The following is a 17064-nucleotide window of genomic DNA, read 5'->3' as shown; positions in this document are numbered from 1 at the left end:
CATTAGCAGGAAACTAGAATTGACAGAAGAGCTGCACTAGAACCCAGGCATTCTGATACGATATGCAGCTGTTCTAAGCAGTATCTTAACCACAGTACTAAATGTTTCTCCTTAAGTATGATTTTTTTAATGATACATTGTGGTGGTACTGTAAATGAATGTAGAAATTTTAGCACACATATTTAGATTATAAAGTCTTTGATTCTATATTCCCTCAGCATATAGTATACATTTACTGTGTGCCAGGCATTGTTCTAAGTTATGAAAAAAAATAGGAAATAAATATTATGAAGCATTAGTTTTTTTTAGTTTTCCTGCCTTTATTCCATAACCATACTCTCTATGTACTCCCTTTTATGTTTACATTTTTTTTTTAAAGTACATATTGGGCAGATGTTTCCTCTATTGGTTAAGATGCTGATTAGGATACCCACATCCCACATCGAAGTACTTGAGTTCAATTCCCAGCTCTTGACTCATGTATTTAGCTTCCTGCTAATTTCGACCCTGAGAGATGGCAGATGATGGCTCAAGTAACTGGGGTCCTATAATCATGTTGGGGACCTGGATCGGGTTCTTTTATTCATCCATGGCTTCACTGGGCCATTGTACGCATTTGGGGAGTCAAGCAGAAGGTGGGAGCCTCTGTCTTTCTATCTCTCAAATTAATTAAACAAACAAAATACATAATAATAAATGTTTTAAATTCATAGCGGATCTAGAAAATTTGACAAGTGCTGAGCGCATCACAGTTCTTCAAGAAAAACTGCAAGAAATCAGAAAACACTATCTGTCATTAAAATCTGAAGTAGCTTCTATTGATCGGAGAAGAAAGCGTTTAAAGAAGAAAGAGAGAGAAAGTAAGTAATTTTACCTTATTTTATCTAAACATAAACCAATTTGACTCTGCATTTAGACTAATGTGAGTTTATGTCTGTGTGTCAGACAAGTTCTTTAATCTTACTTCCTGGGGCAACGTTGTAGTGTAATGGGTTAAGCTGCCTCCAATGCCGGCATCTCATATGGGCACCAGTTCATGTCCCAGCTACTTCTGATCCAGTTTCCTGCTAATGGCCTAGGACAGCAGTGAAAATTGGCCCAAGTGCTTTGGCCCCTGCTCCCCATGTGGTACCCTTGACTTTGGCCTGGCCGTGGCCATTGTGGACATCTAGGGAATGAACAGTAAATCTGCCTTTCAATTAAGTAAAATAAATACATATTTTAAAAATTTTAAATAATCTCTTCTGCCTTAGTTTCCTTATCTAGAAAATGGAGAAAATTATCTCAGATCATAATGTTCACTTCCATAGGTCTTACAGTCTATCCCCAAATCCACATAACATTATTTCCAGTTAGTGAAAAGCATTGGTAACAAAATGGAGTGGGGTTGGCACCATGGCACAGCAGGTTAAAGCCCCATCCTGTAGCGCCAGCTTCCCATCTGGGCGCTGGTTCAAGTCCCGGCTGCTCCTCTTCTTCTTTTTTTTTTTTTTTACGTCTTCCATCCGATGGTTCACTCCCCAATTGGACGCAACTGCCGGAGCTGCGCCGATCTGAAGCCAGGAGCCAGGAGCTTCCTCTGGGTATCCCACGTGGGTACTGGGGCCATCCTCTACTGCTTTCCCAGCGCCCATATGGGATGCTGGCACTTCAGGCCAGGGCATTAACCCGCTGCGCCTCAGTGCCGGCCTCTGTTCCTCTTCTTTCTTTCTTCCTTCCCTTTCCCCTTTCCTTTCCTACAGGCAGAGTGGACAGTGAGAGAGAGAGACAGAGAGAAAGGTCTTCCTTTGCCATTGGTTCACCCTCCAATGGCCGCCGCAACAGGTGCGCTGCGGCCGGCGCACGGCGCTGATCTGATGGCAGGAACCGGGTACTTCTCCTGGTCTCCCATGGGGTGCAGGGCCCAAGCACTTGGGCCATCCTCCACTGCACTCCCTGGCCACAGCAGAGGGCTGGCCTGGAAGAGGGGCAACCGGGACAGAATCTGGTGCCCCAACCAGAACTAGAACCCGGTGTGCCGGCACCGCAAGGCGGAGGATTAGCCTAGTGAGCCACGGCGCCGGCCGTGTTCCTCTTCTGATCCAGCTCTCTGCTATGGCCTAGGAAAGCAGTAGAAGATGATTCAAGTTCTTGGGCCCCTGCACCTGCACAGGAGACCTGGAAGAAGCTCCTGGCTTCGGTTCAGCTCAGCTCTGGTTGTTGCAGTCATTTGGGTAGTGAACCAACAAAACAGAAGACCTCTTTCTCTCTGGTACTACCTTTCTCTTTAACTCTGTTTTTCAAATAAATAAAATAAATCTTTTAAAAAAAAGAAAACAGAGGTTTTTTTGTTTTGTTTTGTTTTTCGACAGAGTTAGACAGTGAGAGAGAGAGAGACATTAGAGAAAGGAGAAAGGTCTCCTTCTGTTGGTTCACCCCACAAATGGCCGCCACGGCTGGAGCTGCACCGATCCGAAGCCAGGAGCCAGGTGCTTCTTCCTGGTTTCCCATGAGGTACAGGGCCCAAGCACTTGGGCCATCCTCCGCGGCCCTCCCAGGCCACAGCAGAGAACTGGCCTGGAAGAGGGGCAACTGGGACTAGACCCCGGCGCCCCAACCAGGACTAGAACCCGGGGTGCCGGCGCCACAGGCAGAGGATTAGCCAAGTGAGCTGTGGCGCCAGCCCCAACAGAGTGATGTTAAGGCAGTGACTGATTGGGTTGTTTCAGTTTATTTTTAAATGTTTTTTTTTTTTTTTTAAAGATTTATTTATTTATTTGAAAGATGGAGTTATAGAGAGGCAGAGGGGAAAAGAGAGAGGATAGGTCTTCCATCCACTGGTTCACTCCCAGATCTGGGCCAGGAGCCAGGAGCTTTTTCTGGGTCTCCCATGTGGGCGCAAGGGCCTAAGGACTTGAACCATCCTCTGATGCTTTCCCAGGTGAATTAGCAGAGAGCTGGTTGAGAAGTGGAGCAGCCAAGACTCGAACCAGCACCCAGATGGGATGCCAGCATTGCAGGCGGCAGCTTTACCTGCTACGTCACAGCACCAGCCCCATTTTTAAAATTTTTTTTTTTAAAGATTTATTCATTCATTTGAAAGGTGTGTGTGTGTGAGAGAGAGATATCTTCTATCTTCTGGTTCACTCCCCAAATGGCCACAACTGGGCTGGGTCAGGCAAAAGCGAAGAGCGAGGAACTCCCCCATTCAGGGACCCGTGCCCACTTGGGCTATCATCTGCTACCTTCCAAGGTGCATTAGTAGGAAGGTGGATTGGAAGTAGAGCAAACAGGACTTGAATGTTATCTCAAGTAGCAGTTTAACCCACTCCAGAACACCAGCCCAAAATCTGGTTTTAAATGGATAGATATTAATTGTGTGTCTTCATGGGACACAGTGTGTTGTTTTCTTTACATTTATTTATTTATTTGAAAGGCAGAGTTACAGGGTGTAGAGGCAGAGAGGAAGAGAGAGATCTTCTATCCAATAGCTCACTCCTCACTGGCTGTAAAGGGCAGAATCTGGCACCCCAACTGGGACTAGAACCGGGGTGCCAGTGCTGCAGGCAGAGGATTAGCCTAGTGAGCCTAGAGCTCTCTGGTGTCTCACATCAGTCCCATTGGATTAGGGGCCTACTGTTATTACTTGAATTGACTCCTCACCCCCAAATATAGTCATAACAGAATTTTAGGAGGATACAATTCAATTCACAACAGAAGTCATAGGCAGAGAGAACAGCATATCACTCTAACATGGGGTTCCTTGAACTTGGCATTAGTGACATTTTGGGTCAGATATTTCTTTGCTATATCCGCTATCTTGTGAATTGTAGGATGTTTATCAGCCTCTCTGCCTTGTACCCACTAGATACCAGTAGCATCCCACAGTTAATGTCAACCAAAAATGTCTCCAGACATTGCCAGATATCCTCGGGATGGGGAGGGGTAGAATCATCCCCAGGCTGAGAACCAGCGCTGTAAAGTGGTAATAGATTTGGTGTGTTTTGGGAACAGGAAGGAAGCCATTGTGGTATGAAGTTGGTAGATATATCAAGCAGAATGCCAGATCATCTGGAGCCTGAATTGTGCGCTTGGATGAGGTGTTTAGATTTTATTCCAAGTGAAATGGACAGCTTTTGGGAAGATTTAAAGAAGGAAATGATAGCATCTATTTGTGATAATTTTTTAGAGATCACTTTGTGCCCTGTGGAAAGTAGAGTACAGAGTCACTAATGGTGAGAGCTCATTGCAGTAGTTCAGTTAAGCACTGATAGTTGACTTGGACCAGGATGCTTGCAATAAAATATAGAGAGCATTTAGTATTGAATTAGCAGCATTTGCTGTTAGATTCGATGTGGTAGTTGAAGGCAAGTGGTTTTTAAAGCCTCACTACTTGAGTCTATCACTTAGAAACGAAATAAAAGGGGTAAAAGGCGGCAAGGTGGAGAAGTCAGCTTCTAGAAGCAGGGCTAAGTAGAAGATCAAACCAGTAAGGCTTGAGAAGCAGTATCCTCTACTGAATGAAAAAGAAAGCGGAAAGGCAGGCGAGAATGGCCAAGAAAATGAAGTGAGAGGAATCAGGAGTGGTCGGCTGTGTGAAATGCTGCTGAAAGGCCTGGGAAGTGGTGGGTGGCTTAGCACAAGCAGCAGTCAGTAGTGACCTTTTCCAGTGCATTTCCAGTGAGTTGCAGAGATAGAAGCTGGATTGAAGGCAGTTGAGGATGCAGAGAGGGGTGAGATGTAGTGATAGTGACCTGAGAGAAGTTCTGAGTTTTGCTATGAAGGGGAGCGGAGAAATGGGACAGTAGGGGTGAGCGGAGGGAGACAGCATCACATATTGTAACTTTATGACTTTGCTCCCTATTCTTCTTCGTTTGCCATTATTCCTACCTCTGAATTGTTTTTCCTTTAAAAATTTTTTTTTGGTACTATTTTCATTTTATTTGAAAAGCAGACAGAGACAGACAGCAGAGATCTTGTCTGCTAGTTCCTTCCCTAAATGCCTGCAACAGCTAGGATTGGGCTAGGCCAAAGCCAGAATCCAGGAACTCAGTCTGGGACTCTCACATAGGTGGCAGGGACCCAAGTACTTAAGCCATTATCTTCTGCCTCCCAGAGTGTGCATTAGCAAGAAACTAGAACTGAATCTGTATCTGGGTCTCAAACCCAGGACTCAAAAGCAGGCACTCCCAAACAGGATGCAAGTGTCACAAAGAAAGTCTTAACTGATGCCCCAAATGCCCATTCCTGTTTTCATTTTTATTTCCTTTTTCTTCACATGAATCTGGCTACTTTTCCTCCTGTGCTGTCATGATATTCTTTGACTCTCTCTACCTTAATTGGTCTGGACTTTCTAATATGAAAGGTGGGTAAGAGTGAATTACAGAGTACTTGAAAAGAACTTAAATGTTAATATTTAGAAATATATGCAAAAGAATTCTGTCAAAGGAAGGGGAGCTGAGTTTTATATGTTGGATGGTGTAACCATTTAAAAAATAATTTAAAAGATAAAAACACAAAAAAAGTAATTAAAAACTGGAATGGGCATTTATCTTAGTAGTTAAGACACCCACATCCTACATTAGAATACTTGGGTTAAATCCCTGGCTCAGGCTTCTAGCTCTAGCTTCTTTATTAATGTTGACTCTGGAAGACAGCAGTGATGGCTTAAGTATTTGGGTTCTTGCCACCAAATGAGAGACAAGGATTGAGTGGCTCCCAACTTCTGCTTGGCCTAGTCCCAGTTGTTAAAGGTATTTGAGGAGTCAACAAGTAAATGGGAGTGCACTGTTTTTCTCTCTCTCTATCTGCCTCTCAAAAAACTGTTAAAAATCAAACCAATTATTTTTATTATAGTATTTAAAGATTTATTTATTTATTTGAAAGGTAGAGTCACAGAGAGGGAGATAGAGGTCCTCCATCTGCTGGTTCACACCAAAAATGATACAGTGGGTTTTGCATGCAATATGAGCGCCATTTTGAGTCCTGGGTGCTTCACTTCCGATCCAGCTCCCCACTGATGCTCCTGGGAAAGCAGCAGCAGATGGCCTAAATGCTTAGTCCCCTGCCACCCATGTGAGAGACCTGGATGGAGTTCCATGCTGCTGGTTTCATCCCGGCCCAGCCCTAGCCATTGTGACCATTGGGGGAATGAGCCAGTGGATGGAAGATCTCTGTTTCTCTCTCTCTCTCTCTTTCTGTAACTCTGCTTTTCAAGTAAATAAGTCTTATAAAAGATGATTATGTTAAATAGATGCTTTCTCTGGAGAGTAAGCATTACAAATCAAGTCTATTTCAAAAACTAATAGAATAGAAAAGTGGTTACCATGTTTACCAAAGAAATGTAAATCAAATTTGGTACCATTCTTAGTAGGGAAAAACACACATGTGGGTGTGTGTGGGTGTGTACATTAAAAAAAGTGATAAGAGCAGTATAGTGAAATTTCTATCTTTATGTATTGCTAAAAATAATAGCAGATGTAAATTGTTATATTGTATGATCAAGTTAATGAGAAATAGATATTTAAAATTTTGTTTATAATGCACAAAATATTAATTACTCTTGGTAACTGAAAAAAGATTAGAAATCAAAGAAGTTACACTTTATAAATATAGTGGCATACTACTCCACTTTGAAAAGAAAATGATCCATTTGTACTGATATGGAAGACTCTTTAACAGTCAGACTGTTATATGCTTCCATTTATGTTTTTATATGTGCATATTTTAAATTTGAATGTTATATCTCTAGATTCTATTCTAGGGTAAAATTTCCTCTACAACAGTGCTTGCAAATATTTTCTAATATTTGTCTTTCTAGGCCACGTAGTTTATAGAAAACACTCAGTTCTGCCACTGTAGCTATGAAATCTCTCATAGACATTATGTAAACAAAGGGGCATGGCTGTGTACCAGGACAGTTTTCTTCATAAATGCATGGGTCAGATTTGGCCCTGGCAATAACAAGCCAGCCTCTTTTCTTGAGTTTTAAAAACCAGAAATAACTGATAATGGCAGTAAGGAGAATTTAGGGGATTTGGGAGGGTTCTCTTAGGTGAAAGATGAGAGGGAGATTTGCTTTTAATACTGATTTACTCCATGGTACAAAATCAATTTTTACCTGTTTTTTTAAAAATACTTTAAACATAAATTCATAATTATGAGAATTTTATTTTTTGTGTTTTTTTTTCTATGAGAATTTTCTTGAGGGAAATAAAATAGATCATTTGCTTTGGCATCCAGTAGAGGAGAATGCTGTAGTTGAGCTATGGACTTTGTTCCAAGTTATTTAACCTTCCATTTCCATTCTCTTCATCATTCAAATTTATAAGAAAATTCCAGAGAAAAAAGATGTGAGAAATGGGGCAAGATTTTTGGGCAAATAAGAGATTTTCCCCCTTGAATTCAAAGCTCTATTTAGCATTGTTACAGGAAGTACATTACTATTTTACTTCCATGTTTTATAAACTAGTCACACATTTCCCCCATTTCATGAACGCCATCCCTCATGTATCCCTTCTCATTATTTATGTAGTTCGCCCCATCTAGCTGCTGGAAATACACTAGTTTTTCCTTTCTCTATATCACAGCACTATTGAGAATTGACTGCTCTAGTTCTAAGCTTACAGATTTTAGAGACTAAAAGAAGTCTTTAAAAAGTTTACAAAAAGTGCACATTATGAAAACACTATATGAATGAATTTCAAACTTTTTGTACCAAAATAAGAATATTTCATTGCATTTTCCTCACAGACTTACTAAAGTACCCTCATACAGCAGACTATTTCAGAGGAACAATGTTTTATTTTTCTGTATTGTCAGATGTACTTTTTTAAAAATTAAGCTGTTTGTTTGATCTCCTTTTTTCTGTAGGTGCTGCTACATCCTCATCTTCTTCTTCACCTTCATCCAGTTCTATAACAGCTGCTGTTATGCTAACTTTAGCTGAACCATCAATGTCCAGCGCATCACAAAATGGAATGTCAGTTGAGTGCAGGTGACAGCAGGACTTGCTAAAGCACTTTGCACTTAATGGCTGTTGAGGGCCACGTCTTTTTTTATACTGCACAGTGGCACAAAAAAAAAATCAGACAAGCACTATTTTATATTTAAAAATTGTTTCTTGACAAGCTGACTTGGCACTTAAGTGCACTTTTTTATGAAGAAAAAAGTACAATGAACTGCTTTTCCTCAAGCAATAATTGTTTCCAACTTGTCTGGGAATTGTGTGTCTGGTAACTTGAAGGCCTTCCACTGTGGCAAATGGAGGCTTTTCACTGCCTGTAGAGACAATACAGTAAGCATAGTTACGGGGTGGGCCAGAACATGTTAAGATAACTTACTGTATATGTATTCCCTTGTATTTTGTTAAAGCTGGAACATTTGATATTTTTCCATTTATTTATGAAAAAATATGAACCTATTTTCATTTGTACAAGCTAATTGTTTTTTAATGCAAGTCACCATAGGGTGGCTTTAATTGTATAAGTCAAGCACATGTAATAAATTCAAAACCTGCAGTTAACAGGATATTAGACATCAATCCTGGTAACCAAATACTATTAAAGATTCTCTTTAAAAAAGACTGAACATGTTTACAGGTTTGAATTAGGCTAAAAGGTCTTGCAGTGGCTTTTCATGCCCCTTCAAATTGGAATGGAACTACTGTACTTTGCCATTTTTCTATAAATCAGTATTTTTTTTTAATTTTGATATAATACATTGTGTGAAAAAAGAAAATGGCTAATAAACTGTATTAAATCTTAAACAATGTATAAAGATTGTACTTAGCCAGTTCAAAGTGTATATTTATTCATAATGAATTATAACAGTTATATTTTTGTGTTTTCTTGTAAATGTTTCTTTTCCCTTAAATACAGATAATTCATTTGTATTGCTTATTTTATTATGAGCTACAACAAAAGGACTTCAGGAACAAGTAACTGTACTGGTATGGTTCAAGGTATTGATCTGAACTGTCTCAAAAGGATGGTTGTTATTTTAAGTATAAATAGCTAATTGGGGTGGTAGGCCTATAAAATTAAATGCCTTGTATAAATTCCAAAATGAACGTAAAATTGTTTTCACTTGTATTGACTTTATGTTGTATGATTCCAATCTCTGTTCTGTTTGGCACTTGTATTTAATTCTTCACCTTTGTAAGACATTTGTATATTGCGGATGTGTTCATTCAAGCTATTTAATACCTGGCACTGTTAATACACAGTACTTTACTGTACAGACTGTTTTACTGTTTTAATTGTAGTTCTGTGTACTTTTTTTGGATGGGGCTGGCATGTTTTGTTTGTTTCCTGGCAATACGACATGTGAGAATTTCAAAGCGTTTTGTTGTAGATGCTAACGTGTCAGAATCCTTTACATTCAACTTTTCTAAGAAAAGCATTTTCAGTCTTGTATTGTGTGCTTACTTACAGTAACTAATTTTGTTGAAAATGGTTTCAAGTTATTCAAATTTGTACAGGACTGTAAAGATTTGTTGACAGCAAACTGTTGAAGAAAAAGCTTATAGAGTAAAAGCTATAAATATATATTAGGATCTGCAACAATGAAGAATTATGTAATATATTGTACAAATGTAAGCAAAGGCTCTGAAATAAAATGCCATAGTTTGTGAATCCTTGATTTTGTTTCTAAAAGATTAAGTAATTTTAATTCATTTCTGTATGTGATAATTCTCACATATACATATCCAGCATGTATTATTGCAAAGGGGTTAATTAACATACAAAAAAGGGAATCTTCTATTTGTAAAAATTAAAAGTCCATTAATCAGAGGAGAGGTTTATTAGGCATTCTTATATCTTTGCATACACTATGAGTATTTTTGCTTGAATCTGAATGTAAATAGTTTTCTTGTGACTTGGAGGTTTATGCAAGAAGAAAATCAAATAAAATGTAAAAATGTTTTCCTTAACACTTGAAACCATTACCAGCAGCTTCTTAACTTTGTGGGTTTCATATTTACTTCAGAAAGTTCATGGGAAATGGAAATAAATTGTAAATTTATTTTGGTGCAAAAAAATCTTGAAATCATCCATTGTTTTTTCCTGATATACATTTTCTAGGAACTCTTTGAAGATCCCTATAATTAAATGTGTACTGTTGATGCACACTGGAATCAGCTGGGCATTGTTTGCCATGCTGAAACTCCACCCCCAGAGTTTTATTTAGATTTATTTATTTATCTGAGAGGCAGAGTGGCAGACAGAGAGAGAGGAGGGAGGGATAATATTCCATCTGCTGGCTCACTCCCCAAATGACTGCAATAGCCTGGGCTAAGCCAGGCTGAAGCCAGAAGCCCAGAACTTGAATCTGGGTCTCACATGTGGTGACAGGAAGTGCTCCCTCCTAGGTTCATTTATTTTTATATATAAATATTTTTAAGATTTATTTTATTTATTTAAAGAGTAGAGTTAGAGAGAGAGACAGATCTGTCTGCTGGTTCACTCCTCAAATAGCCATAATGGCCAGGAATGGGACAGGCCAAAGCTAGGTACCTGGAGGTCTCCCATATGGGTGGCAAGAGAGCAGCAAGAGACCATCTTTCAGTGTTTTCCCAGGTACACTAGTAGGAAACTGGACTGGAAGTGCAGCAGTTGAAGTCAAACTGGCACTCCTATATTGGAAGCACATGTTTCAGGTAGATCTTGATCCAGGCACTCTGATGAGTGTCCTAAGCCACAGCTTAACCTGCTGTATCAGAATGTCTGCCCCACACACAGACATAGTTAAATGGTTTGGGCTGCTACCTGGATATTTGTCATTTTTATTTGTTTGTTTAAGGTCTCAGTGATTTCTTTTTTAATTTTTTTAAGGTTTACTTTATTGTATTTGAAAGGCAGAGAGACAAAGAGAGAGGTCCTCCATCCGCTGGCTCACTCCCCAGATGGCTGCAACGGCTGAGCTGAGCCCAGGAGCCAAGAGCCTCCTCTGGTTCTCTCTCCCACGTGGGTGCAGGGGCGCAAAGAATTGGGTCATCTTTCACTGCTTTCCCAGGCCACAGCAGAGAGCTGGATTGGAAGTGGAGCAGCCAGGATTTGAACCAGCACCCATATGGGAAGCCAGGGCTTCAGGCCAGGGCATTAACCCGCTAATCCAAAGCACCAGCAGCCCCTCTGGTGATTTCAATATGCATCTGGGTTGAGAACCACTGCTTTGCCTCAAACTTTAAAAAAAAAAGTTAATTTTTGGGCTCGTTGTTGTGGCCTAGCAGATTAGGCTGCCATCTGCAGGGCCAGCATCCCAAATGGGCACCGGTTTGAGTTCTGGCTGCTCCATTTCTGATCCAGCTCCCTGCTAATGTGCCTGGGAGGGCAGCAGAGGATGGCCCAGTGCTTGGGCCCCTGCACCCATGTGGGAGACAAGGAGGAAGCTCCTGGCTCCTGGAGTTGTGGCCATTTGGAGAGTGAACCGGCAGATGGAAGATCTCTTCCAAATAAATAAGTCAAACTCAAAAATCCCCTTGGATGGATCTTTAATTTTTAAAAATATTTTATTTATATATTTGAGAGGTAGAGTTCCAGATAGAGGGAGAGACAGAACCATCTGCTGGTTCACTCCCCAAATAGCCACAATGGCTGGAGCGGGGCCAATCCAAATCCAGGAGCAAGGAGTTTCTTCCAGGTCTCCCACCTGGGGTACAGGGGCCTAAGTACTTGGTATATCCTCCACTGCTTTCCCAAGCCATTAGGAGGGAGATGGATTGGAAGAGGAGCAGCCAGGACATATGGAATGCTGGCACTACAGGCAGAGGCTTAACTACTACACTACAATGCCAGTCCCTGGCTCTAACATTTTTACAGAAAGGTTAACTCTCCTTTTTTTCCCTCTCTGTCTTTACTCTCATTTTATTTAAAAAGGAGAGAAAGAGAGAGAGAGAGATCAATCTTCCATGCACTGGTCCCCTCCCCAAATGCCCACAACAGCTGGTGCTGAGCCAGGCTGATAGCAGTCCCACTCAGTCCAGGTCTCTCTCATGGGTAGCAGGCTCCTACCTTCCTAAGCCATCACCTCCTGCCTCCTAGTGTTTGCATTACCTGAAAGTTGGAATCCAGAGCTGAGTCAAACTTGAACCCAGGTATTCCCTCTGTCCTTTCTACCTTTTTGCCCTTCTTCCTAGCCTCTCCAGAATACCTGAAAATTTCATTGTACTAGAATTTAACCTTGGTCACCCAAATTTCATGCTAGTGTTAACAATATATGATGAAATTAATATAAGACTTACTGAACCAGGATGAGCCCCTTGCTGTGTGCTTCAGGCCAAAATATGGAGGCTATAGTCTTTTGTGAAGAAAGTTTCTCATAAGGTAGCCAAGTAAGGAATTAGGAGTAATTCTCAAATCTGATTCCCTGATCTGGACAATCTGGGTAGTTTGTTGCAGCTTGTATGCAGAACACCAGTGAGCAGTTCTGATTTGGATAGAAATCAGGTCATCTTAGTGTTTTAATTAGCTCTCCTATGAAAGCAGGAATATATAAAAAGAAAAAAATGAGTATCATTGTTAAAGCATAAAATGGGGGAGCGTAACCAAGAAGCTTTTCAGTTTGGGTTCTTGCGGAAAATGAGTAAAGAGGCAGTCTGATGTCTTTATGTTTCTTCCAGTGTTCTCTCAGTTTATTTTCCCCATTTAAGAGGACCTTATGGTCGGACCTTGTTGATTTTAACCTGAGGGAGGTATGTGAAGGTGGAAAGAATGCATGGAATCCTTAATATTTTCTCCAAACTTTTGTAAACAAAATGTTTTTAATCTCTAGTTTTTCCATTAAAAAAGTCCTTATATCTTAAACTTTCAAAGGGCTAGTAATCGGTAAACGGCTAAAACACAGTTCTAATGGCAATGAAGATCTTTTTTACTCTATCTCCAACTATTTTCCTTGGTAGGTATGTGCTGCCAGTCTTTATCTACAAGGCCATTTTCTCACCTTCTAACTTTAAGCCACGATGTAGGAAGTTTTGGGACTGATATTATAGGAGGGCTTATGAATGTATATGATCTAATCCTCCAGGGGGAGAGTTTCATGGCTTGGTTGTGAAAGTAATATAAGGGCCAGCACTGCGGCTCACTAGGCTAATCCTCTACCTGCGGTGCCAGCACACCCGGTTCTAGTCCCGTTGGGGCGCCGGATTCTGTCCTGGTTGCCCCTCTTCTAGTCCAGCTCTCTGCTATGGCCCGGGAGTGCAGTGGAGGATGGCCCAAGTGCTTGGGCCCTGCACCCGCATGGGAGACCAGGAGAAGCTCCTGGCTTGGGATCAGCGCAGTGCACCGGCCACAGCGGCCATGGTGGGGGGGGAGGTGAACCAATGGTAAAGGAAGACCTTTCTCTCTGTCTCTCTCACTGTCCACTCTGCCTGTCAAAAAAAAAAAAGAAAGAAAGTAATATGAGACATAATCAAATCAAGTGTTAAACTGTATGGTCGGGAAGGTGGGTGGAGGCTGGCGCTGTGGTGTAGTGGGTAAAGCCACTGCCTGCAGTGCTGGTTTGCATCCCAGGTGCTCTACTTCCAATCCAGCTCTCTGCTATGGCCTGGGAAAGCAGTTGAAGATGGCTCAAGTCCTTGGGCTCCTGTACCCGCATGGGAGACCCGGAAGAAGCTCCTGGCTCCTGGCTCCTGGCTCCTGGCTTCAGATCAGCCCAGCTCCAGCTGTTGCAGCCAGCTGGGGAGTGAACCAGCAGATGGAAGATCTCTATTTCTCTCTCTGCCTCTGACTCTCTGTCACTCTTTCAAATAAATAATAAATATTTTTTTAAAAATAAACTGTATGGTCAGGGAGAACAATACATAAGAGTTTATGCAGGGTTAGTAACAGACATTCCACTCTTTAATTACCATAGTTCTCCTTGTTACTCATGTTTCTTAAGTCACCTGAAGTGTTTGTATTAGAACAAGGGCAAGAAAATATCATTTATATTTGTATACCCTTTGCAGTTCCATTTTTATAGTTGAGATGAAATATTTGAGGAGAGAGCTGTATCTTGGGGTACCCATAGACATGGTTACATGAAGGAAGACTGCCTGCTAGTGGTTGGGGGGTGGTGGATTCGTTTTGGGACTTTTGTCTTCAATAAATGAACAAGAAAAAAAAAGTTTATGAAGGGGGTGGTGCATGATTATACACGGATCAAGATGACTGATGTCTCCAAACAGGCAGACCTTAAACTGACATCTAGGGATGATTCATTGGGAAATGGGACATGTAGGCTAGAGTACAGGGATGTTTCAAAGAATGGGTAGGATGGGATTACCTGTGCTCCAATGAGGTGGTGATTTTTGGAACAATGTTAGAACGGATAGTGGAGAAGGAATCGGACTGGACTACATAGGAACAAATGCTTCAATAGCAGTTCATGCATTCATGGATAGACTTTTCTCAATTGCGTGAATTACCAGAAGATCACAATTATATTTAAAAAAGATTATTTTATTTTTTTTTTTTTTGACAGGCAGAGTGGACAGTGAGAGACAGAGAGACAGAGAGAAAGGTCTTCCTTTGCCGTTGGTTCACCCTCCAATGGCCGCCGCGGCCGGCGCACCACACTGATCCGATGGCAGGAGCCAGGTACTTATCCTGGTCTCCCATGGGGTGCAGGGCCCAAGCACTTGGGCCATCCTCCACTGCACTCCCGGGCCACAGCAGAGAGCTGGCCTGGAAGAGGGGCAACCAGGACAGAATCCGGTGCCCCGACCAGGACTAGAACCCGGTGTGCCGGCGCCGCAAGGCAGAGGATTAGCCTAGTGAGCCGCGGTGCCGGCCAAAAAAGATTTACTTGAAAGGCAAAATTAACAGAGGGAGAGGGAGAGAAGGAGATCTTTCATCTACTGGTTTACTCCCCAGATGGCCACAACAGCTGTGTCTGGGCCAGACTGGAGCCAAGAACCTGGAATTCCATCCAGGTCTCCCATGTCATTGCAGGGGCCTAAGCACTTGGGACATCCTCTACTTCTTCTTCTTCTTTTTTTTTTTTTTTTTTTTAAGATTTATTTACTTGAAAGTCAGAGCTACACACAGAGAGGAGGAGAGGCAGGGAGGGGTCTTCCATCCACTGGTTCACTCCCCAGTTAGCCACAACGGCCAGAGCTGTGCCAATCTGAGGCCAGAAGCCAGGAGCTTGTTCTGGGTCTCCCACATGGGTGAAAGGTCCCAAGGACATGGCCATCTTCTACTGCTTTCCCAGGCCACAGCAGAGCAGGAAGTGGAGCAGCCGGGACTTGAACTGAGAGCCATATGGGATGCTGGCACTGCAGGTGGTGGGCTTTACCAATTATGCCACAGTACCAGTCCCCTCTGCTGCTTTCTCAGGTGCATTAGCAGGGAGCTGGATTGGAAGTGGAGCAGCTGGGGCATAAATAGGCTTATATGGGATATTGATGTTTCAGGAGGGGTCTTAACCTGCTGTGCCGCAACACTGGCCCGAGCACATCATAATTGTGAGAAACACAAAATTAGTGCTCAGCAATCAAAACTAGGGCCAATGGGGGCCGGCGCCACGGCTCACTTGGTTAATCCTCCACTTGTGGTGCCAGCACCCCATAAGGGTGCTGGGTTCTAATCCCGGTTGCTCCCCTTCCAGTCTAACTCTGCTGTGGCCTGGGATAGCAGTGGAGGATGGCCCAAGTCCTTGGGCCCCTGCACCTGTGTGGAAGACCAGGAAGAAGCACCTGGCTCCTGGCTTCAGATTGGTGCAGCTCTGGCCGTTGCGGCCATTTGGACAGTGAACCAACGGAGGGAAGACATTTCTGTCTCTCTCTGTCTATAATTCTACCTGTCAAAAAACAAACAAACAAACAAACAAAAAAAAATCACTAGGGTCAAGAAGCTGAATAAACTTATTTGACGGGGGACACAAAAGGTCGTATTTGTGGGCTGGCGCCGTGGCACACTAGGCTAATCCTCCGCCTAGCGGCGCCGGCACACCGGGTTCTAGTCCCGGTCGGGGCGCCGGATTCTGTCCCGGTTGCCCCTCTTCCAGGCCAGCCCTCTGCTATGGCCTGGGAGTGCAGTGGAGGATGGCCCAGGTGCTTGGGCCCTGCACCCCATGGGAGACCAGGAAAAGCACCTGGCTCCTGGCTCCTGCCATCGGATCAGCGCGGTGCGCCGGCCGCAGCGCGCCGGCCGCGGCGGCCATTGGAGGGTGAACCAACGGCCAAGGAAGACCTTTCTCTCTGTCTCTCTCTCTCACTGTCCACTCTGCCTGTCAAAAAAAAAAAAAAAAAAAAGGTCATATTTGTGTATATTCCCAGTAAACTTGTGTTGAGTTGCTTTCAAAAAACATGGTTATTCTTAAAAAATGAATGGTCAAATCCTATTTCACCATATAAACTATCAAAGTCAATGCAACATATATTCACAGGTACTGTTACAGCATAGAAAATGAACAAAGTATATATAGCCTTATCCTTATGCTGTTAGGTCTATAAGGGATGTGTAAATTACACAAATGCAAAAAACAATTCTAGGAAGTACAAGGCAGCGAGGTAAGTTTGAGAAGCCAGGCTTAGAAAACAGCATAGAGTTTCAAGTGCCAAGTGTTTATGTTTCCTGGCAAAAACGCAGAGCGGCATTAAAAGCATTTGAACAGGGCCTGGGATAATGGTACAATGGATAAAGCCACTGTCTGTGACCCTGGGGCACCCGTTCCTATCCTGGCTGCTCCTCTTCAGATCCAGCTCCCTGCTAATGTGCCTGGGAAAGCAGTGGATGATGGCCCAAGTGTTTGGGACTCTGCACTCATGTGGGAAATCCGGAAGAAGCTCTGGGCTCCTGGCTTTGGCCTGGCCCAGCTCTGGCCATTGCGGCCATTTGGGGAGTGAACCAGCAGATGGAATCTCTTTCTTTCTCTCTCTAAACTCTGCCTTTTACATAATAATAGTAGCAATAACAATAACAATAATAGAGTTTGACGGTCTATAGAGGTGTTCTGTTAAAGCTGGGCTCTCCAAGTATTTGTTTCTAACTTTATTTTGAAATGTCAAAAATTTCACCAACGTGGCAAGAAGAGTTTAAGAATTCCTGTGTACCCTTCACACGAATTCAAAAATTGGTACTTCGTTAAATATACCCCTGT

The 17064-nt window shown here is 42.5% G+C and overlaps 1 protein-coding gene and 1 long non-coding RNA gene across 8 annotated transcripts in view; one reads left to right on the top strand and one right to left on the bottom strand.

Annotated features, from left to right (window-relative positions):
• ARID4B (AT-rich interaction domain 4B) overlaps positions 1-9614 on the top strand; it is a 154610-nt gene extending 144996 nt beyond the window's left edge. For all 7 annotated transcript variants that reach the window (XM_070055537.2, XM_017347727.4, XM_008268245.5 and 4 more), the window contains 2 exons: positions 714-860; positions 7852-9614. In XM_070055537.2, coding sequence (XP_069911638.1) covers positions 714-860; positions 7852-7979 — 275 coding nt within the window. In that variant the 3' untranslated portion in view covers positions 7980-9614. The remainder of the gene's footprint in view (positions 1-713; positions 861-7851) is intronic.
• Positions 1-17064, bottom strand: part of LOC103350927 (uncharacterized) — a 57001-nt gene that overhangs the window by 39681 nt on the left and 256 nt on the right. The gene's annotated exons all lie outside the window — the stretch shown is intronic.

Source organism: Oryctolagus cuniculus, chromosome 13 (assembly GCF_051225735.1).
Source record: "Oryctolagus cuniculus isolate XC-2025 breed Fujian yellow rabbit chromosome 13, ASM5122573v1, whole genome shotgun sequence".
Taxonomy (NCBI): Eukaryota; Metazoa; Chordata; class Mammalia; order Lagomorpha; family Leporidae; genus Oryctolagus; species Oryctolagus cuniculus.
This window is presented reverse-complemented; position numbering and strand designations above follow the sequence as displayed.